Below are 23,765 nucleotides of genomic sequence, written 5' to 3' on the forward strand. Positions count from 1 at the left end.
GGGGCTCACTCCTGGGAAAGATCAGGATGGCTGAGAGTCTCGTCGCCTTCAGAGCAAAAGGCAAGGCCCAGTGTTTTGAGACAGCCTTCCCTCAACACCGTCCCACACAAGACAAAGACCAGCCCATACTAACAGGAGAAGGGAGACACACCCTTGGCTTTATACATTACACCTCATAACTCTGGGAGACACCTGGATACCATATGATGAGAGAGACATATGATCAAAGACAGAGCGAATTGACTTCCCAAGTGCCCACATCACAAAAACCACCACCGCAAGTGGTACTAGTCACGCCTACCTTGTCAGCAGGCCAGTGGGGGGAGAATGGAGGAGAAGTACGTAGCCAGGGGCAGTGCAGGGACGTGCACGGTGCTGCTGACTGAGCTGTACCTGCTCTGGAGAACGAGAGAGGACTTTTGTCTCCAGGGCTGTCAGGCTGGCTCCTCTAACCAGCAGGAAGGGCCCAATCCTGCAGCGTCAACAGGAAACGAGAGAGCTCGTCACCTCACAGGACGGAGCACTAAGGCCAGAATTTTCAAAAGAACTCAGCTTCTCTTTGGGCCTCAAAACAAGTGGCCAGATCTTCAAAAGCGCTCATCCAGTTGGATGCTGGGAGCTTCTGAAAACCCACCCGTCAATGGCACAGAGGGAGCTGTCAACTGCTGGGCGCTTTGGACAAGCTCACTCTTATTACGGCCTAAACGAGAACAGAGCTCATGAAAACCTGGCTCCGCGCTCTGTGGACAGGCCCTGAATTCATACAGAGAGAGAAGAAAGAAAAAAAATGGGGAACAGAAGAAGACAGGTTCTCCAGTTCAAGCTGTCAGAGCCGCAAAGGGTTGGAAGATGTCTCATTCCAGCCTCCCGCTGGTTGCTTTGGGAATTAGCTCTTTCAGTTGTGCGCCTTCATTAGTGGTGTGTCACCCACCGTTATTCTCTCGGTCTCCATCATCCTCACAGTTGGACCCACATCACTCCTGGACCGCGGGGTCGGCTCCTGGACATTGCCCTCCTGCTGTGCCCGCTCCACTGGCTCTCCCCCGCTTCCAGGGGACCGACAGCTTCTGGCTCTATCACTTGCCTCAGTGACTCACTGCAGTCCTCAGTCTAGCCCCTTCCTCCAAGGGCAAACTGCAGTCTGGCTTAGCCACTCTCATCACTGGCAAGTGGGGGAGTGGAGGGAAGTGGGAGGGCCCAGGCCTGCCTGCTACTCTGGGCCCTGACCCAGGAACTCTCTAGCGGCAGCCACTTACTGCCCTCTTCCAACTCTCCCTTACTGCCCACTTCCCTTCCCCACTTCCCCGTAGCCCCAGCACCTTCTCTGCCCCATTGTGTCAGGGCCCCTGCCTGGCAGTCGTCAGCCTAGAGCTCTCCCAGCCTCTGCTGACCCAGCCCAGCACTGCTGTGTCGTGGGTGCGTCTCTAAGAGCCAGCTCTTCTCCCACTGTCCTCCAGGGAGAGACTGCCCTTCTCTCTGCCCTACAGCCTCTTATAGGGCTCAGCCTGGCCCTGATTGCCTGCTTTCAAGCCTCCACTTGATTGGCTCTCAATAAGCCCTTCCATGATTGGCTGGGGCTCAACACACCCTCTCTGGTTTGTTTTAACCCCTTCCATGCCAGAGTGGGGCAGCTGCCCCACTACAAGCCCATACTGTTGGGCGGGAAGGGGGGGGGTGTCTGACATGGGAGTGGGGGCTTGTTCAGCCTCAGGAAGAGACAAGTCTTGCATTGCTCGGCGGTGATGGTTTTAGAAGCTGCCCTGATTATCGGGCTGCTGTCCTAGCCCCCTGAGCTAAAACACTGCTTCCTCCTCATACGCTCAATGAGCCGTGGGTCCAAAGCAGAGGGACATGGGGAGAGGGCCGGTGATTTATTGGAACTATTATGGATGGTGCCTCTTTGTCCAGGCAGTTGGGAGAGTCTCTCAGACTGCTGGAGGGGCATCGAGAAGGCAACGTGAATGGTGGCAAGAGCCTCCCAGTCTGGAGAACGTGGCATCCTTCCCCCTCCTTTCACTTGGCCCAGGAAACTCTTAGGCCCCTCTCCAGCCTATATTCACCTCACCCTGCAGCAAAGACCCGTGCAAGCCTCTATGCCCTAGAGGTGAAGTCCTTTCCACAGGACACCACATTTCCGCTCAGTGATCCCTAGGTGGAACTGAGCCCTAACTGCACCCCTAAGGCTCTTCCTGGCACCTCTGTTCCTCTTATCTCGGAGTACCTGGGACAACAACCACAAACCAAACAATGACCACGAGATGCAATCGGGACATCCGCAGCATAGGAGCTGCCTGGTGGGGAAGCAGCCAGGAAGGTGGGTGGGAAATTGAGGCTCTGACTTCACACACAGACTGCTGAGGCTGCTATGTGCCTTCCCCAGCTCCAACAGCGGCAGCAGCCTCCGCCACTGGCATGAACACTTGGTATTAAATTTATAACAGAAACCAATTAAAAGATAACAAGAGAACACAAGAGAACATATGCTCTGGATCGCAAGAATTTAAGTGTTTTTTTTTTTAAACAACCACAACCTCCAGCTATCACAGGGGAAGTTTCAGTATTGTTTCGAAAGGCCCACAAACTATTTCAAAACGCGTCTCTCCAGCCATTAGAGACTAGCTGTCATAGGCGAGGTGATCGGTACAAATGGGGAGGGTGGGATGCATATGATGACCCAGGAATGCTCCATCTCTGGGTGGGTTGGGACAGGATCTCAAATGAGTATTTTGCTGCATCTGGAGTATGTTTTCTCGCTCCCTACAAACATAAGCAGGTGGCTTGCAGGCCTATGGATCTTTAGAATGATTCCACACCTTTCTTTTCCAGACTAGGCCAAAACTATTTTGCAGCAGGCCTCACAATGAATACTGGCAGGTCTCTTACTACTTAGCAGTCACTGCAAATGGACCGCATATGTACATAGATCCAATCAGCTCTTTGCAAACAGCCTCAGAGCTCTCATATACTTTGCAATGAACTTTCTGGGCAAAATAAAAAGGGACACGAGACAATCCAAGGCAGAGTCAGGTAAGTCTGTAGTAGTGTAAAAACTATCAGCCAGGTTGTGCCTCTCTCTGCGGGAAAGGTGTGAGGACTCCTACTCCACCTACCATCACCCTCCATTGGCAAGAAGTGCAATCTGGGTCCTTGCGTGCCCGGCCCAAAAGAACCAGGGACTCTAGTGTAATTGCTCAAACATTTGCACGTGCAGCGTGCAGGTTCTGCAGTAGGAAAGTGTGGGTCTTTGTCCTCCTCTAGCGCTTGGTCCACATAAGAGGTTAATGGATCAGATATAACTTCTAGCTAGAAGACGTAAGCCAAGCTCCTCAGAAGTATCTAGGTGCCTCATTCCCATTGATTTAAATGAGAGCTGAGAAACAGCTGAGACATGTTATCTTGGAATGCAAACCACCAATGCAAAGTTCTAACTGCTGCAGGTTAACTGCATGTATTGCATTTCGCCACGAGTCCACGGGCTCCAGATGGAGAGAGAAACATTTCCCTGGCCAGTGTAACCCACTGGTGAGTGTCCCTGGTCCCCATCTATATCGATCCACAAAGGACACAAGTTGGTTACAGGCCCCGCTAGGTAGACTTGGTTCTGTAGCTCAAGCTATAGCAGCTCACGTATTTTGCTCTGAAAGTCTCCAGGTTGGTCCCTGGTGTGCTGACCAAGACAGTGGCTGTCACACCAGCATGGCCAGGAGTGGCTATGCAGCCACGTGTTCAGGATTTAGTAAAGCTGGTGACATTCAAATCCCCAGGCACCTCTCCTGACCATTTGGTTTCCCAGAGCCGGATGGACTGACATGGCAGTGGCTTTCTCTGTGAAACTGCAGGGCACGCAGCAGGAGAAGGGGAATAGGTGGGTAGTCCTTGAGTTTCCAGGACTTCTCCTGGCATCTACTGAGGTGTCCCCTTTTTTCTCCCGCATGGACAGAATGGATTTTCCCTGCTTTACTATAGCCTGGATTATTCTTTCATGTAACTGGCAGAGGACGTGGGAGGTGCTTCCGATGAAAGAGGGACCCATTAAAACCCACCTGGCTGGCATGAGAAAGGGAACTTTGGTCTGCCAGCCTGTCTCATTGTCGTTTGCTTTGAACAGAGAGGCTGACAGATCCTTCCCACTTCAAAGGAAAACGCACTGATGTCTCTTAGGTGGAGCTACTGGAATGCCCACTCCGCAGGAAGCACTCTGCAAGGGAGAGTCATTTTCTCGGACATCAAAAGGTAGGATTGACGTGTCACTTCTCTGCCCTCCAGCTGGCAACCACCCGACACTGGAAAACAATGCTGTGGCCAAACTGTGCGCTGGGCCACACCAGCACCAAGCCTGAGTAAGCCCCTTGAAGACAACAGAAAGCAGAACGTGGCCCTACGAGACATAAGGATTAAACCAATCCCCCCCATCTTGAATTGGAGGAGATGCTCCTGCATCCTTCGGCTTCAGCTGGCGAGGTTGTCACGGCAAGAGATGTTGCAGTGCTATGGCACTGAGCTGCCAGGGGTTGATATTACATGGTAGCGTCCCAGGGGCCCGGAGGCTGAGGTCAGCAGTGGGTCAGATCCTCTGCTGGTATAAATCAGCACAGCTCCACTGATGTCAGTGGGGTCATGCCCATTTACACTAGCCCATGGGGTTTAGCATGGAATCATGCATCATCGACAACTCAGGATACAGGAGTTCCTATAGGACAACCACTTAAGGTGGTAGGGGGATCTTTAGATCACCAATAGCAGTTAGGCGAAGGATGTTCATTGTTCAGGGCTTTGTTTTTGCTGTAGCTGGAGATCATATGAAAGCAGTTCTAGTTACAGTAGAACCCCTATTTTACAAACTAACCTGGGATTGAGGAGTTCGTAAAACTGAAAAGATCGTTAACAATAAGCATCTCAAAAGGACGGTAGATCCAGTGCCTAAGTTGCAGGATGTTGCACAGTATCGCTATCTTCATGTCCTTCACACCACTGCAAAGTGATTTCCAATGCACTGAAGGCACTGGAATGTGGAGAGAGGGAGACTTGTTCTTCATCTCGTGTGATTTGTTTTTCCCCGGCCAAGAAAAAATGGTTTGTGTAACTGGTCGTTTGTAAGATTGGTGCTCCTGAAATCGAGGTTCTACTGTGTTGATACTATTACTTATCCCTAGGGATTATGTTCTTAATTTCTCTCTCATACCTCTGCAGTACCGCTGATCTGGGCAGGAAGCAGCATCAGAGAAGGAAGAGGAAGTAGGAAGAGTTACTCAGGACTGAGTTGTTCAAAGTCAGCGTTTGCTCGAGGCACAGAGCCGAGGGCTCAGTCTGATGAGGAACCTTTGGACTCCATCAGCACAGACTGCACATTCACCCCAGAGGCCACTTCCCTGGAACTTCACCCCCTGTGTGATGCGTGCAATTGACAATCATTACAAGAGGGGGTCAGAAAAGAACCAGCGCCTCAGTTAATAAGTCAGTTTGACTCCATCTTCTACGCTTGAGAGAACTTACTGTTTAAACACTTTGCCGAGAAATAGGACAGTGCTAACCTCACTCACAAACCCCTGCAAAGAAAACGAGCCTGTTAAACCAAAAAGGAGAAAGGCCACTTCTCAGCTTCCCCATTGTCCTGGAAATGGACCACTTTGGGACAGCTTTGCAGGCATGGGGAGAAAGCAGCAGCCACAGAGAATGGTTTGTCTCTTGCAATTTTTCAATCAATATCAGCTCTGGATATTCACCAACTAAAAGCTAAGAGGAGAAAGTGGCAGGTGTTGGAGCAGGAGGGAAGCTGAAAAGAGATACTGCAGGGGAAGAAAGGAAAAGACTGTGAGACTGGCAGAAAGGAAGAGACCACTGTGAAACGGCCCAGACCGGAGGTGGGGGGGAAAGGAAATAGAGAAAAGAAAAGTTGCTGTGCTCGGAGAGATCCTGCCGCTGAACTACAGTGGATTTAATACTAAAGAGGGTGGCTTTGGGCAAACCCTTACATCAATAGCCGTATGAATCCAAGTGATCCATCCAGAGTCAGAGAAAGGTGAATTTCCCAAATCAGACCCATGCACAGAAACCGAGTTACCATCATGCCACGACGGAGCAAGTCCCATTATTTATTTTAGTGCCAGGAATTTGAATCTCCAAACTTAGAGAGGAAAACAATCTATTAGATTGTCTAGTTTACTTCTTGCAAGTGCATTGTTGTTCCTTACAGTACAGGTCAGGCAGATTCCCGCTGGCTGTAAATGGCACTCCCATAACCTGGAACATTCACCTGAATGGGACATAAGAATGGCCATACTGGGTCGGACCATTGGTCCATCAACTCCAGTATCCTGTCTTCCATCAGTGGCCAATGCCAGGTGCTTCAGAGGGAATGAACAGAACAGGCAATCATCAAGTGATCAATCCCATGTTGTCCACTTCCAGCTTCTGGCAAACAGAAGGTAGGGACACCATCGCTGCCCATCCTGGCTAAAAGCCATTGATGGACCTATCCTCCATGAACTTATCTCATTCCTTTTTGAACCGTTATAGCTTTGGCATTCAAAACATCCCCTGACAAAGAGTTCCAAGGATTGACTGTGCATTGTGTGAAGAAATACTTCCTTTTGTTTGCTTTAAACCTGCTGCCTAATAATTTCATTGGGTGACTCCTAGTTCTTGTTTTAGGTGGAGGAGTAAACAACATTCCTATTCACCTTCTCCACACCAGTCAACATTTCATAGACTTCTATTATATTCCCCCCTTAGTCATCTCTTTTCCAAGCTGAAAAGTCCAGTCTTTTTAATCTTTACTCATATGGAAGCTATGCCCTTCTCTGTACCTTTTCCAGTTCCAATATATCTTTTTTGAGATGGGGCATCCAGATCTGCACACAGTATTCAAGATGTGGGCATACCAGGGATTTATATAGATAAGGCAATATGATATTTTCTGTCTTGTTATTTATTCCTTTTCTAATGGTTCCTCACATTCTGTTCACTTTTTTGACTGCTGCTGCACATTGAGCAGATGTTTTCAGAGAACTATCCACAGTGACTCCAAGATCTTTTTTTTGGGTGGTAACAGCTAATTTAGACCCCATCATTTTGTACGTGTAGTTGGAATTATGTTTTCCAATGTGCATTACTTTGTGTTTATCAACACTGAATTTCATCTGCCATTTTGTAGCCCAGTCACCCAGCTTTGAGAGATCCCTTTGTAGCTCTTCACAGTCTTTGGACTTAACTATCTGAGCAGCTTTGTATCATCTGCAAATTTTGCCACCTCACTGTTTACCCCTTTTTCAAGATCATTTATGAAGATATTGAACAGCACTGGTCCCAGTACAGACCCCTGGGGGACACTACTATGTACCTCTCTCCATTCTGAAAACTGACCATATATTCCTACCCTTTGTTTCTTGTCTTTTCGTCAGTTACTGATCCATGAGGGACCTTCCCTCTTATCCCATGTCTGCTTACTTTGCTTAAGAGCCTTTGGTGAGGGACCTTATCAAAGGCTTTCTGAAAGTCTAAATACACTATGACAGGTTTCAGAGTAACAGCCGTGTTAGTCTGTATTTGCAAAAAGAAAAGGAGTACTTGTGGCACCTTAGAGACTAACCAATTTATTTGAGCATAAGCTTTCGTGAGCTACAGCTCACTTCATCGGATGCACCTGTGAGCTGTAGCTCACGAAAGCTTATGCTCAAATAAATTGGTTAGTCTCTGAGGTGCCACAAGTACTCCTTTTCTTTTTGTAAATACACTATATCCACTGGATCACCCTTGTCCATGTGTTTGTTGACCCCCTCCAAGAATTCTAACAGATTGGTGAGGCATGACTTCCCTTTACAAAAACCAAATTGACTCTTCCCCAACATATCGTGTTCATTTGTGTGTCTGATAATTCTGTTCTTTACTACAGTTTCAACCAATTTGCCTGGTACTGAAGTTAGGCTTACCGGCCTGTAATCCCTGGGATCACCTCTGGAACCTTTTTTAAGAACTAGTGGCTTGAGCATTGGCCTGCTAAACCCAGGGTTGTGAGTTCAATCCTTGAGGGGACCATTTAGGGATCGGGGCAAAAATTGGGGATTGGTCCTACTTTGAGCAGGGGGTTGGACTAGATGACCTCCTGAGGTCCCTTCCAACCCTTTGATTCTATGATTCTATGAATTGGGTATAGAAATAAAAGAAAGCTAAGGTTCTGGGGGAAGAAAAACACTGGAGAGGAGAAAACTCCATACTCAAGACCCAGGTGGAAGAGTGCCGATGTGGAAGAGAAAAAAAGACTAAAGACATATAAGAGCTAAGAGTAGAATGAGGCAGGAAGGCTTGGTGGCATGAATGCATTAGCCTTTCATCTCTCTGGGCGCTTGGCTTTTTATTGTCCCTAATGACCTCATTCAGTCCCTACTGAAGCCAGCAGGAGTCTTTCCACTGACTTCAGTGGGTGCTGTATCAGGGCTAAACAACAAACAAAATGAGTTGGTGCCTTAGCTTGAGCAGTTTGTTCATATCACAACACCAGCATATGACTGGCTGTAGGAGTTTACATTGGGGGGAGAGGAGGGGAGAGGCAAGATGGCCAATGTTAGTCTGGTGGGTCCTGCGCTTTTCTTGGCGGGGAGCTAAGATGCCACCCTTTGCCCCTGCTCTTGGGTGCCAAGGGCCCCGCTACTAGCCCGGGAAGGTGGTATAGGAGGGAAGCGGGGGAGGGGTTTGGGTTTGCTCCTTGCTTTGAGTCCCAGCCCCTCTCAACCCCTGCAGGTTTCTTACCCTCGTCCCCCTTAGGTGGGGTTACCCTCGGTCCTTAGATGCTGTGGGGAAGGGAGTCTCCCTTACTTCAGTACTCAGGTCTTCCAAATCTCTCAACACACCTCCAAGCTCCAGTCCTCTCTCCTTCCTCCTCCCCCTCTTTCTGCCTGAAGCAGGGGGTTTAATTAGGTTCCTAACAGGGCCTTGACTTACTGCAGGTGCTCCAATTAACCTGCAGCCACCTTCCCTAGTCTACAGGGAACCACACCTGAATTAGCCTTGAGCTTATGTATTTCCCCTCTAGCACACTCCCACTGCTCCCTGGCCTCCTGTATCATAGGGGGATAGAGAACAGCCAGTATAAAGGTGAGAACACACTCCTTTGGTGCAGTCAGGCACACCTGGCCTGGAAAAGGGCTCCCTTACCTTGACTCCACACAGCTGGGATCTGCCGATATGCTCTCTGGAAGGATGCGTGTATGTTCTTGATCACTGGCTAGGCCTCCTACCTTTGCTTATGTCTTCATACTCCAGCCAGAGCTGCCGTTGGACCTGCTTATCGGGATACCAGATGGAGCAGGATTCCTCAAAGCCATAGACTGCCTCCTGGATGTAGTGGTTGCCAAACTGGTCTAGCAGGGCCACGAAATCGCCTCGGGAGGTGGCTCCATCCAGAGAATGGAGGGCGTTGCTGAAAGCTGCAGAGGAATGGACACAGTAAGCAATGAGAAGTAGAAGGCACTAGTGAATATGAGAAGGAGTGGAGCCAGAGCTCCCAACAAACCCCACCCCAGCAGGGCCTTACTCCCTCTTACGGCCGTACATGGCCAAGTAATGGTTGTGACAATCCAGCCTTTGGTTTTCAAGGAGAATAGGATCAAAACCTCATTCAAACCAAAGGCTATTCTACCACTAACCTCCCCATCCCAGTTTGCAGCCCAGCAGTACTTACACTGGGAGATGGCCAGCTGGTTGAGCCGGACGTGGTACATGACGGAACGCACCTTCCAGTGCTGCAGCAACGGGTATCCAGACACCTCGCTGAAATTCACCATCCCTGAGGGAGACGGGAGAGAGACCCCCTCAGTGCCGGGGAGTGGCGAGCTACCCAACAGGCAGTCTTCCCCACACCGGGAGGGTGTGCGAGACCATCCACAGCGCACAGAGGGGAAATGGGGATGCTGTGTCTTAGATAGGGAGGCTGGGATGTCCGGAAGAGTTCTGTGTGAGCCTAACTCTGCTTTCGCTGAAGTCAGCGGGGCTTAAATACTAATCTTCCTCATCCCTGGCTCTTAGCTCGCATTTCAGCCACTGATCTCAAAGTGCTTTCCAAAGGCAGGCCAATCCATTATCTGCACTTTACATAATTACCACGAAGCTGAGCCACAGGGAAGGGACAGGACTTGCCTAAGGCCACCTACAAGGCAGTAGCAGAGGCAGGAATAGAACCCGAGTCCCAATCCAGTGCTCTATCCTCTAGTCCACACTGCTTCCCTTAGCACAAGCCAAGCAATACATTTCCCTTAGGAGCAGGTTACTCCAGATTTGTATCCTCTCAAGTTGATTGCACCTTCCTCTGGTGCTAGCTGCTGGTGGAGGTGGGATACTGGGCTGAATGGATCACAGGTCTGATGTGGTGCGGCTGTTGCTATGATCTCTTGCATTTTAAAACAGAGTGGCTCACACCCCTGTATTCTGATCGGCGCCTGCTCTTTGAAAGCTCAGAGATGTTGTGACAAACACTGACAAATGAATGTGTGAAATGGTCTCAGCCTCCAGTACGGACTGCTTAGCTGACTGCACCAAAGGGACAGGACGGATTTTCTTTTGAAGGCTTTGATACAGGCTAAAGTGTCCAGCTGCAAAGGAACTCTCATTTTTCTTGCACAACAGAAAAAGCAAGGCAATGGCTGGGAGTTCACATCCAAGGGTTTGGCCCAGAGTTTGGGAAATGGTTTGGAGTCCTAATAGGACCTAGCACCCCCAACTGAGATCAGCGCCTCATTGACTTAAGTGCTCCGTAAATATATCGTAAGAGACATTGCCTGCCCTGAGGAGCTCACAGGGAAAGGACTATGTTCTCTATTCCAATCCTTGAGGGGGCCATTTAGGGATCTGAGGCAAAAATTGGGGATTGGTCCTGCTTTGAGCAGGTGGTTGGACTAGATGACCTCCTGAGATCCCTTCCAACCCTAATATTCTATTATTCTATTTTACAGATTTGGAGTGGAGGTAGGGGGACACTGAATTAAGTGAAATGTATCACTCCCAAGTCCCCATTTTAACCATAAGACACCATTCCTATTTTCTAGTCACCTATAAGCTTTGCAACTGCAAGTCATTATCATTATCAGTGTTTCCTGTGAGGGGCTACTCACTTCCTGGGCTTTGCAAACCCGGCTCAAAGCTAATGCCCTAGGTAGCGTCTGGCTTCCGCTGCCTGATCTGCTGTAAAGGGACAGTTCTGCCCAATTAAATCTTGCTTTGGGTGACAGAATGAGCTGGGACTGCACTGGAGGAAACAACTGGGTGGGGTAAGAGTCTAATTATGTAAAAGATGATTTGAGGGTCAGCAATTAAAAATACAACTTTAAAGGAACGTGTTTGGGTTTGTTTCCTCGCTCCATCCCCAGCTCAGCTTCTGAAGATAAGGCCTTTTGTGGGTTTTTCATGGAAGGCCGGTCCCAAAGGCATGTCCCGGTATGTTCATTACTCCACTAATTAGACTTTTTTAATGAGCCATCCTCCAAATGCAGCACACTGGGCATTGCCATATGCGCTGCCTTTAATCCCCCTCGCGGGGTGATTGCCACTATGTTCCATGCCAGGAGGAATGGACACAGACAATAAGAAAGCCAGTGAGACCCTGTAGGCTGCAAGTACCAGGTGTGGGGGGAAAGAGGAGTGAGGCACTGGCTGCGGGGGCAGTGACCCCTTCTCTCGACTTGTCAAAGTGCTGAATCCCAGAGGCTACTAGGAAAGACAATGGCGTTTGGGGGTGCTCAGCACCTCTGAAAATCAAGCCTCACACCTCTGCTAGATTAATTTCTCCACACAGAGGATAAGTATCACCTGGACATTACCCACCTGTCTCTCCTCTACATTAGCCCCTGACCCCTCCACATCCAAACAGGGCAGGGAAAGCTCACAGCAACCCTTTTACATGAGGGGTAAGTTTATAAAACGTTCAGTTCCTATGTATTATTAATGGAGGTGGTTGCACTCCTCTATTGAGGAGGCAAGCTGTAAAATACGGGAAAGGAAAACGGCCAGGCTTTTTAACTCCCGGCTCGAGTGGCAACAGCAAAACTCACTCGGCGTTTCTTGACTGTGTTTCATAATGTCCAGTGCTAGGAATGGGGCAGCAGCGGTGGAATCAATTCAGCAGGAAGCACGGCCACAGGACAATCAGCACCCCGGCCAGAGACAGCAGGGAATAACAGGATCATGGGGGCTAAGGGAGGGAGTGCCACTTACGCCATAAAAATTATGATTTCCTGGGGGCAGCAGAGTCAACTAGCGTGGCTGACCTTAAAAAAAAAAAAGTGGGGGAGCTGGAGAATGTTAGAACCCACAGTAACATCTGCAATTACGCATGTGCTCCAGTGAGGGTTGCTGACTCTAGCTGTCCAGGGTGAGCAGTTGTCTGAGTGGATCAAGAAGGAATTTTTTTTCTTCGAGAAGATCTCCAGCTTTCAGATGGTGCTGCCAAGCACAGCCCCTGCTGCTGGGATGCAGACTCTTTGGTACAGCCAAGAGACTCCATTTTCGAGCCGTAGGCTCAGGAACGCTCATCCGCCAGTGAAACAATTCCATTCCTGCTGCCTGTTCTATAGTCTCAGTTAACAGGCACCAGTAAACAAATGTGGAAACATGAACAGAGCCTTCATATAAACTCCCACCCATTTCAATCGAGTTAAAAGATGTTCTGCCTTCCAACTGGCTCTTTCCGATCTGCGTCTGGGCTGGGCTTCTCAAAGGAAACGCAGGCACCCAAACCTCATTCAAATGAGGCAGCTAACTTCCTTAGGTGCCCTGGAAAACTCCAGCCATAGCTCTTACCTCCCAGAGTTACAGTGAGTTCCTATCTCTGGATTTCAATCCACCAGCTCCTTCCAAATTCCTTGGCGTGCTCCTGGTGGGACCCATGCATGTTCCCTCAGAGCGTGGGCAGCATGTTCAGTGGTGTCCCATCCAAAACTGGAGAAGAGCTAATTCCCAGGGTGAGTCGTGACAGGGAACAAATGCACAATTACCTCTGGATTTGAGGTGCTGCTGCCGGGATATGTTTGGTGGGCCTCCAGCTAGCACCTAATGGACGTCTGCACCCACTCAAATATATTAAAACCATATGACCACGCGACATAACTAGCAGGGTTGACCCATTAGACAGCACCAACTGGGATAACATGGGGTATGGGAGGTCAGAACTGAGGAGGGAGCCCAGAGCTGGAAAAACAAAAACGGTTCAGGTGACGTGGCAGGGCTGTGTATGCAGTCCAGGGCTGAAATAGCAGGTAGTGCTGTGGGTCAGGAGTGAGAAAGCGCCCACCAGCTGAGCACTGGCTACGGATTTCTTATAAATGACGTGCTTCCTGAACACCCTTTCTCAGCATGTTGCGTTTTCTGGTAGTTTCGAAACAGTGATACTCCGCTTTAAATCTCCAGCAACGTATGGGTCACATGACAGTACGCAGCACTTCATTTGACCAATTCTGGTGACTAACGTCACAAAACCAGAGCTGCCAATTTTACACACAAGACTGGTCATTAGTTAAGCACCATGTGCCTGGGGCAAGACATTCTGCTCCGAAAAGACGGGCCTCCACCCTTCCAACTAAAGAAGAATTGCCCTTAGCTATCAGGGTTTATTCTTTACAGGCCGAGGCCAGTAGTGGACGATAGAGTCACTCTACATTCCATGGGTCCAACCAGCCTAGGGGACTGATGACAGATGGACCAGTCAATCCATTACACTACACAAAAAGGATACACTATGTCCTACCACCCACTTGGTTAGCAACCTTGCTCCATTTAGTGCTTATGCAATATGCGATAATAGCACCGAGAGGGTAGTGAACAGGCAAACCAAGGAACAAACTATCCCATGTCAAGGGTTCTTCAAAGGCTCTAAACAGCTGGATTGTGCAAGGAGAGTAAAGCCGCATTTTCCAAGTGCTAATAAATGAAGCTGGGGAAAAGGAGACATTCCTGGGCCTTGAAATTCCTCTTACTTCAGTGCTCGCTGTTACTAACGACTTGAATGTGTGGCTCTCCTCTGAAAAGTGGTTATGCAAAACTGGCTCCTTCTTACTCAGCACCTCTGTCCCCCCCGTGTGTATTCAGAATGATGCCGGGATCTGCTGACTTCAGTGAAAAATACAAGGTTTTACTGCTTTTTACCTCTGTCAGCTGTGAAGAGCCAGCCCAGCTCTTGAGAACGAATTGGATTATTTTCTAGCTTGTGCCTCATCAACAGAATTGTTAACTACGTTCCAATTACAAAACTGCTTGTGTAACAGCGTGGGCTTGGTTACACCTGTGTAATCACCTCAGAGCCAGCAGGGCTGAAAAGGGAAGTGCAGTTTGAGGTCAATAGCGTAAGTGAGGGCAGCATTTGACCTGTGGGGTCTATATTATTGTGTACACAGGTCAGACAGAACGAGGCCTGACTCAGTGTTGGAGATCTACGGGACTTACCTTGGGGAAGTGGACTGGAACTGAAAAGACCTGGATTCTAGTCCTGGTTCGGCCACTGAGCTCTTGGGCAGCCTGAGAGAAGTCACTTTACCTCTTTGTGCTGTAGCTTTCCCAGTGTCTATTTGCACTGTAAGCTCTTTGGGGCAATGTGTCTGTTGAGGGCCCTGACCCTGACTGGGACAGTAGGTGGCGCTTCAATATGAACAATGGCTAACAATGAGTGCCTCCTAGCACTCAGCGAGCTATCCTGCCATGCTAGGCAGCTGGACGGTACCTTTGGCTAGTCAGCCACTGACCATGCGGTGATCCCCTAGAAGGTAGGGGAGGGAAAGGGCATGTGCCAAGGGCGCCCACAGGTGAGTAGGAGCAGCCATGGCATCTGAGGTCTCCCAGGCTTGGGCCTTGTCTGACTTTTTGACGGGCCAGGGAGGCCTTTCTTTGCTGAAGCCGGGCAGTGAAAGGTTCCCTCCCTCTGCCCCATTTTCCATGTGTTAAGAACTCTCTCCAGCCTTCCACAAATGGAGCCTGGGAGAAGAGGAGCCAGAGCGTGGCTGGAATCACTCACCAGTCAAAAAGCCTGGGTCAGGTGTGGGCTCAGAGATCTGCTCCTGGCACTGGTTCTCCAGTGGGACAGTGGCCACCACCAGGCCATCTGGAAGCTGCTGCTCCAAGCCCCGGGCAAAGTTGTTCTGCCTGCAAATTCGAGAGAGTTACACTTGTGTTCGTGTCTGTAATTAAAGTGACCGGATCAGCAGCCCTGGAGAACGAGGTCTAGCGATAGAGACACAGGTTTTAAGGCCGGGGGGACATTTGTGCTCATCTAGCCTGCTCTCCCACACAGCACAGACCACAGCGTTTCAGTGATCCCCATATCAAACCCTGAACTTCTGGCACAGTTAGAGCTTCTCTTTTACCAAGAGACACATGTTGATTAAAGACCTGAAGTGACAGAATCCACCACCTCCTGTAGTTAAAAACCTGCACCTTATCCACCTTGAATTTGTCTAGCTTCAGGTTCCAGCCACTGGCTCGCATTATGCTTTTGTCTGCTGCATTAAAGGGCCGTCTGCTATCAGAAAGAGAACAAGCGTTCCATGATCAGTGGAAGCTCAACCTCCCCGCCACACACTGCACTGTCAATGCACCTGCGCTTAACGTACTGTTCAGTCTCCTGGGTCTATTTAAATCCTAGCTTCCTGCAAAACACAGGCTGGTGGGTTTGTGACCTTGGCCTCAAAGGTAGCAGCTATTAGGTGCCTAAAGACCTCCGAGGACCTGGGCCTTGGCCATTAAGAACTGGATTGTGGCCAACAACTCACTACAACCCAGAAGAGCCATCAGATAGGATGGACTTTCAACTGCACCCAACCCGGGCTGCATTTAAAGCAGCAACTGTAAATAGCAAAGATGAACAGCAAAGCAAACTCACCAGCCCACAGTTAGCACCTTTTCCTGTATCCCCCATTTCCTTGGGAAAACCCTTTCCTGTACAGAAACAAGAGGCTATGGACCCGGGACCGTGTTACAGACCGTGACTTCCTAGGGGTGTGACAGGTTCCAGACGAGAACAATGATAGTGCCTGCTTCATGGAAGGAGAGGACATGGTATTCACCTGAAGGTCCCTTTCAGCACCTGTCCAGCTGCCACCTCCCTGGAGTGGTTGTTGTACCCGTAGAATATTTCCCCAAACAGAGTCTGATTCATGGGCAGCTCCCGGCTCTCCCCGCAGTCACCTCCCTTTGGACAGGACTCCGAGATCAGCTGGCATGACCGCCCATCCACTCCAAGTTTGTAATCCTCAATGCACCTGCCATGGGGGGAAACCCGGCACAAGCCATTACACTAGGGGACTGAGCCAATACATCCAGTGGTGGAGGAGGGGAGGGACCTCAACGCAAGGAAAGAAGGCCCCTCTCTAAGGCCAACTGGAACAACCCAAGTGAAGCATAGGAGCTACTGAGTTATAACCACTAGTGGCGGACGGCTCCCAAAACAGATATAGTCGCCTGATCATCTTCAAGACATGAATGGAAGACTGTTCACTCCAGTGCCGTGTTCGGTCCGGTTCTAAATGGCTCAGGTGATCGCACTTCCACTGTTCCCCTTGACAGACCAGTCCATGACCCGATAGCTCAGACTGTCAGGAAATTATTCCCAGTACCCAGCCTGCGCTCCATTTGCTCCCAAGCACTGGGCAGATCTGCCTCCCGAGCAAACACAGAGCCGTTCCGTTCGCTTACGAAGAGGTTACAGTGCAGACAATCCCAAGGGGAAATACTGTTCTGATTTCATAGCTGATGGTGTACACTCAAACTCGCACCTGGCTGCCCTCCTGACAAAGGAATACACAGCGCCCTGAGGAAGGCGGGGGCGGTTTCTCCCACTAACGTACCTGCCCGTCTGGTGCATCTCCACAATGCGGGATCTCTTCCTCGTGTTGTGCAGCTGTCTGTGTAAGAGGTAAGACCTGCCCCATCTGCATGTGCATGGACACACATACACGTGTGCAGGGCAACACTAGAAATGCTGGGTGCCCAAGGGGCTGCATTGCATGGCTATCCCTGACCCAGCTCAAGACACCATGCAGTACATTCCTTTCCTGCCCTGGATGCTAATATGGACATGTAAGGTTCCCCCATATCGCTGCCCACCTGTCTCCTAGATGAGGATGGAATGGGCCGGGTCACTCACCCGCAGAACATGAGGATATTGTACAGAGCGGGATCTTCCAGCAGAGGCACCATCTGCTGGAGACACAGCTGCTCGCAGCCACCATTGAACCCATCCGAACAGTCCACACCAACGTGGCGGTCATAGCAGCCAGTGCCATCCTTCATAGGGCTGAGACCTGCTGGGCACTGGCATGACAGAATGACAGAGATTAACCAGGTTCTGGATACTGGGACTAAAACAAGCTTTTGCTCAGTTGTTAGCATATAGTCAGGAAACAGCATCTGAAATCCACGCCTGATGTTCTCACCTCCACTGGCTGTATTGCAAGAAGGCAGCGTTAAGCTTACAATAACAAACCTGTTTGCAGCTCCCATCTGTGCATCACTTGCTGCCAATTTTCAACAAAAGACTCAGTTGGATGCCACCCATTTGGACTGGAACAGTGGGGAGGGGGTGCAGGCCAGGACTGAGCTGCATTGGCAGAGCTGGGCAGAGGTAGGTCCAGGATTGGAAGAGAAGGAGGGGCCGCGGGTCAAGGCTGAGGTGCATTGACAGAGCCACGTAGGGGCCCAAGACTGGAATAGTGGGGGTGGGGGGTTGCAGGCTGGGACGGAGAGGCCTTGACAGTGCTGTGTAAAGCACTGGGATTAGAATAGCGGGGAAGCTGCAGGCTAGGACTGAGGTGCATTGGCCAAGCTCTGTAGCAGCCCAGCACCGGGGATGCTGCAGGACAGGACTCGGGGGAAGAATGACGTGGGGCTCAGCTAGAATTGTGGCCTGAGTCATCCCTCGAGTTTGCAGTCTGTGCACTGCAGCGCTTGGGCTAATGTAACTTTGAGAAGGAGAAAGGGCTTCATTGCAACGGAGAGCACACTTCAAAAGTTCTCCCCGAGCACGGAAGCCCCTTAAAGACTCCTTGAAGCAAAGAATGAAGTGCTAGAGGCCTCCCCACCAGCACCCCCCCACACACACTTTTCTCCCCTCCCCGTCACCAGGATTCTGCCAGCAAGCATAGCAGCCGCAGGGTGAGGAGCTCACAGCAGGCTACCACTTCTACATGTTTTTCCCTTCCTCTGACCCTGACTGAAGATCACACAACAGGATGCATATTGTTCGCTGACATTCATTCTGCAATTTCCAAAACAAACGGCACCCTGCAGGCTTGCTAGACTTCGCTCCTGGCCCAATCCCTCTACCCCACGCCTGCCTCCCCTCCACACCAGCTGGAGCGCTGGGACTTGACGGCACTTCAGGCGGTTTTATGAAGCCACGGCTCACTGTGCAAACGCAGCTGTTCAGGATGACAGCAAACAGGTAAATGGCACAACCGGGGATCCAGCCCAGCACCCATCCCCCCTGCTCTCTGGCTCTTCAGCTGTTCAGCCAGACGTGCTCTCAAGTGGTGTGGGGAACTACATGCTCCTGATTGATTTGACTCCTTGGTGATCAGCAAGTCCTGACAGAAGCGGGTTAGAGAGGGAAGAGTTTTTGCTGGTTTTAATTCACTACGTCAGGCTCTGAACCAACTTGTTCTGAAGCTAGTCCAATACAATCAAGACGCCTGTTCCTATTTCACACAGCACAATATTCTGAAAGCCCACTTGGTAACAAGCGCCTCTTGCCCCATCGAAACTATTTCCTCTCACCAGACATTCAGCATCACGAGGCTCTCTACAGCTCCCTGAGTGGATCACCAGAAGGTGGGGCAGAGGGGAACAGTCACCTGGGTGGCCACTAGGTGACCTCACCAGATCTCTTCAAAGAGCAAAGTGCACTTGTCTTCTGCGCAGTCGCTATCCTGGTCACTAGCATGTGTCCTGCCTCTTCAGGGTGAAGAATTAAGGCTGAGAATCAGGAGACTCCTTCACTCAAGGAATGAGGCAAAAGAAAATGTCTCGCAGTGTCTCCTGCTTCTCCCTCACACCCAGAAAGTCACCGCAAATTCAGACCCTGGTTATCCTGGAAGTTGCATCCCCACATCTCCCAGGTTGAGCAGCCACCAGAGGTTGCTACCTGACCTGGTTTCTGTGGACAGGATGGGGTCTGCAATTGTAGGACATTAACATCCTGGCTTGTAGGAGAGTCTATTGAAATGCATCGTTCCTCTGAAGCAGCTGACACTGGCCACTCTCAGAGACACGGCACTGGGCTAGATGGGTCCTGGCCGATCTAGCATGGCAATATGCTGCAGCATAACGTGTGGCACTCGTGAAGCCACGTCACAATGCAGAAATCACAGGGTTATGATGTTACAATGAGAGGACAAGGGCTGGTGGATGGCAACCATGCCGAGCAGCCGGACTTTAAAAAGCTAGATATGTCCAGCTTGGCTTCACAATGACTGAGGCGTGGGAGGTCTGGTCCTTGCAAGGTGTAAAGGCAAAGGGTCTGATTCTGCCCCTCTCACTTAGATGGAGTTGCAATTTACGCCACAATTGGTCCCACTGATTTCATTGGGTCTGTTTGCAGAGTACAGTGTTCCTCACTGGATGTGTGGTAGAAACAAACCCCAAGGAGAGGGAATGCTGTAGAGTGTGGGAAGCCACTTTGTACAGGTAGCCCTGCCTTTGCACCCCCCACCTCTAGTCACATACTGTATGATCTCGACCTGCTACGGCCCGAAGTTCCCCTTTGTGTGTCAATCCTGCCTGGTTCCTTTCAGCCATCTCCAGCCTGTGCTGCTGTCCAGGGTGGTTCAAGGGGCTGTAACTCTAAGCAGTGAGCAAAGGGGTATGTCAGTAGGACAGCAATGAAGATGAAGCTGGCTGGGGAAGAGGTTCCCAAGGGAAGTGGTGGAAGCACCCACTGCTTGAGTTGTTTAACAAGTGGCCGGCAAGCCACAGGCAATGTGCTCCCTGTGAGGTCAATGGGAGTTGTAGGGGCTCAGCATCTCTGAGAATTAAGCCCCAGGGGACCTCCCATCTCTGGGTTGTTCCCATGCCTCTGTTTGCTGTTTTCTTTGTCCCTTGCTCTTTGCTTTGCTAGCTCTGGCAGCCTCTCGCTCACTCTCTGCCCTACAGGGGTTATGCTGCTGCTGTCAGAAGTTACACCGTCTTGGGGTGAGGAGCGTTCCACACCCAAAGCCCATCAGCACACCCATCTCCAGCAGAGAGGGTCTCCCAGAGCACTGCAGATGTGGCACGACTGGGGAAGAGCGTGAATGATGAGACATGCTCAGCAGCTTCACAGCTGGCCTCCGAAGCGGACAGATGGCTCGTCAGGAGCACACGTACAGAGGGGTGAGGGAACGGGGGAGATGGGACGTTGCTGCTGCAACGCAGACAGAAAAATATTCCCCCGAGGTATGAAAGCACCATATCCAGGCAGTGGGACTCGTGTAAACACAGGGACAATAAGAACACTGGTGTGCCATGGAGAAAGGGAGGAGATGTGCAGGGCACTTGGTAGGAACCCCTAGCCACTTACCCACCCCACTCCCGTCTAGAATTGGCAGCTGGCTACGCACCAAGAGTTACACGGTGAAAACACAGAGCTCCTGAAAGCACCAACCTTGAGCTCCATGTACCACCGGCAGATGGAGCAGTTGGTTTCCAACCACCCATACTGAAGGAAGATCTCACGAAAGCCACTCACTCAACATGGACCTTTTCCTTGTGCTATGGCCATAGATGTCCCATGCCTGCTGACGGGGGGGGAGGGGCAGAGTGAGGGCAGCTGGCTTCAGCAGTGTTACTGAGCATGCTCACGTTAAGTGAGCATGCTCAGTACAAGCCAAGTGGCAAATGATGGGGGGGGGGCAGGTGGGCGGTGTCAGGCTATGGCAGACACTGCAAGGTTTCTTTGCACACTGCCACTCATTGCTCCCATAGGCCCTCATGTGGGGAGAGATTTAAAATGTCTCCATATCCAGTACAGCCCATCTCCTTCCTTGTGGGAGTCAAGGGACGCAGTGCTTGACCTGCACGCTCCCATGAACACTAGGATGCCTAGCTCCACTGGGGATGGCCACCCACCAATCTCAGTCACAAGCCCCCCAGGGCTGTGTCCTTCTGCTCCCATGGGAAACACTCTCACCTCAAGCAGTGGCTCCCCCACACTTCCTCTGCTGGAGCCACACAGTGGGAAGGGGACAGATCGGTGGCACAGCTCCCCAAGCTCGCATCACAGAGAGTGTCTCTCTGTCCCAGGCCTGGCACAGCACCCACTGTCTCTTCCTCCTCCCTGCCCATCTTCTTTCTTTGCTGTCTATTTTTTCTCCTATTTTCCCCTTGTCATTTGTCTCCTTGCTCCTTCCCCACATCCGAGTGTGACAGCTCCTCCTCCAGTTCCCCCACTTGCCCGAAAGCCACACGCCATGTCTAATGGGGGCTGTCTGTTGCATGACGCATGGAGGAGTGCCAAGAGAGCAGAAATCAGACTGGCTTGGCAGGCTGCTGCCCCAGCCTGCAGTCAGAGACGTGAGCTGCCCCTGCAGCAGAGACCACCAAGGAACAGGGAAGGAAGATGGGAAGCTCTCAAAGGGTCATCCCGATTCACCTGCAACACCAGAAGCCTCCATGCAATGGTAGCAAGGTGCATCTGGGGGTCATGCAATTATCCCTGCATCCCTCTGGTCTTGTGCCCCCTCCCTGGACTAATCTCCCCCCACCCCGGTAATGGGGCCTGCTCACTTGGTTGGGAAACACCGACCTAAATGGTCTGAATCATTGCAACACATGCAGCAATTGGGACCAGCCACTTTTCGGTAAGCCAGGCCTGCAGGTGACATCTCCTGACAGCCATACCCCAAGAACACCAGAACGGCAATATGTGGCAAGGGACAATCTGCAGCAGCCGTTACAATGGTGCCAACCGGCAGCTCCTCTTAGCTGAGACCCTGGTTAAGGAAGAGAATGACCAAGTTCCAGGACTCAGAAACAAGCCAATACACCTGAGTCTATGGGACTCTGAGGCTTCTACAGGGGAATGAGGGGCAGGAACATCTACGTGTAGCAAGGGTTGATGCTCCCTCGGTAACTTTTATCCTCGTTAATTTGGTGGTGTTAGCAGAACTCATGGCTCAAAGGCCCCTTGGGGCTGCCTCACTGTCTTAGGCTAGAGAACTGTGGGTAGGTAGAAGCTGGGAGAAGCTATCCATGAATAAGTTAGATAGTGTTGGGAGAGCTACAGTAAAGCTGTAATGAACCTTCTGAAAAGGAGGACCTTGTTAAGTGACGTGTTTGTTTGATTCCTCCCAAGGCATTATGGAAAGCTCTTAGCTGCCCTCCCACACATTTCTTATCACATACAGCAGACAAGACAAGCTTTGGGCTCTGACCCCCAGGACGCACGCACCACACAACCGGACGAGTCCAATTTGCGGTCCGAGATGCAACGGAAATTCTTGCTGCAGCCCCCGTTGTCCTTGGAGCAGTCCCGAACCGGTCCAAAGGAGTCTAAGAGAACCTCCAGGCTATCAAAGGAGGAGGAAGTCATCAGTTCTTCCCTGCAAGGAGGGGGAGAAAGGGACACAATACAAAATTCAGGTCGTAGAGCATAAATATATTAATGCCATTTTAATCTAAAGTGCTAGTGAGGACAGACATATTCACACATCCACCAATAGATATTTGCACCTACAGTGGTACATGGTCATGCGGCCGTATTTTTGTACAAAACTGTACTGATCACAGGTGCGAATTAGACTAACCACACACACACTAATCTCACTATCCATTTGTGCATGGGCAGTGCATGCTGTGCACAGAGTGGTAATAACTGCATGTGCAAATGCTGCCAGATGCCCATCTGATATTGTGGAAACGTGACTCGGAGGATCCCCATCACTCAATAGTGATGACTCTAAGTCTGTATGTAGCTGGTTAGCTTTAGTCCTATGAGCTGACACTAGTAAGACCCAACAGGTACTCTCTGAATGACTTAGTCTACTGGGAACAGCTGAGATGTCTTTGAAGGCACGGCTCTAAGCAGGCTGAGGACCATGGCATGCAGAAGGCACATGGTGAAGGTTGTACTAAACTCTGCCCAGGAAATGTGCACCTAAAGGGTCTCTCAGTGTACACAGTGAGCGCTTTATGCAAAGTCCATTGGAGTCAGAGGAGAAACTCTCATGGGACGTCATTGGGTCAGGCTGTATATCCTGATGTCCCGTCGACATCTGAATGAACATCCACCAGAAAGACGCCAAATGCCACAGCACTGAAGGACTGTAACAATACACAAGCTGCGGTTAGCTCTATGGTTCCTCCAACTTCAGAGCCTGCCTTGTGAGTGCAATCCTCCTCCCCCAGTACTGGTGTGGCCCTCTGGACGCCCCGTGCCTCGAGCTCCCCCGCTCCACGAACACACTCACCTGACCTCCACCGCATCCTCCATCACCGTCATGTCCGTTTTGCACTTGGCTGAGGGGTTGATGGCCAGTTCGGCCGGCGGGATCACAAAGCTCTTACTCAGTGGCAGCCACATCCCTTCCCCCAGGGTGTAGGTGAACCTGCCGTAGAGAGTTAGAACCGTTCACTAGGGGAAGGAAAACAGCACCCACCTGAGTTCAAGCCACACAGGGGGACAAGGGAAGGGGCGCATGTAGGAAGCGAGGTGCGACTGCCACAGCAACCGGATAAGGAGGATGGCGCAGGGCCCCTGCCAGCCACACCCCCTTGAAGAGAATGGTGGATAAATGTCTGGTGAAGAGCCCCTCCACACCCAT

At 50.7% G+C, this 23,765-nt stretch overlaps 1 protein-coding gene across 2 annotated transcripts in view; it reads right to left on the reverse strand.

The window, feature by feature from the left end:
• The window catches only part of ASTN1 (astrotactin 1), a 182,761-nt gene that overhangs the window by 25,546 nt on the left and 133,450 nt on the right, over positions 1-23,765 (reverse strand). For both annotated transcript variants that reach the window (XM_074960999.1, XM_074961000.1), the window contains exons 10-16: positions 23,412-23,549; positions 22,394-22,544; positions 17,117-17,283; positions 16,038-16,232; positions 14,990-15,117; positions 9,677-9,781; positions 9,234-9,422 (exon numbers count right to left, since the gene is read on the reverse strand). In XM_074960999.1, the coding sequence (XP_074817100.1) occupies positions 9,234-9,422; positions 9,677-9,781; positions 14,990-15,117; positions 16,038-16,232; positions 17,117-17,283; positions 22,394-22,544; positions 23,412-23,549 (1,073 nt within the window). The remainder of the gene's footprint in view (positions 1-9,233; positions 9,423-9,676; positions 9,782-14,989; positions 15,118-16,037; positions 16,233-17,116; positions 17,284-22,393; positions 22,545-23,411; positions 23,550-23,765) is intronic.

This window comes from Natator depressus, chromosome 8, assembly GCF_965152275.1.
Source record: "Natator depressus isolate rNatDep1 chromosome 8, rNatDep2.hap1, whole genome shotgun sequence".
In the NCBI taxonomy this organism is placed as follows: Eukaryota; Metazoa; Chordata; order Testudines; family Cheloniidae; genus Natator; species Natator depressus.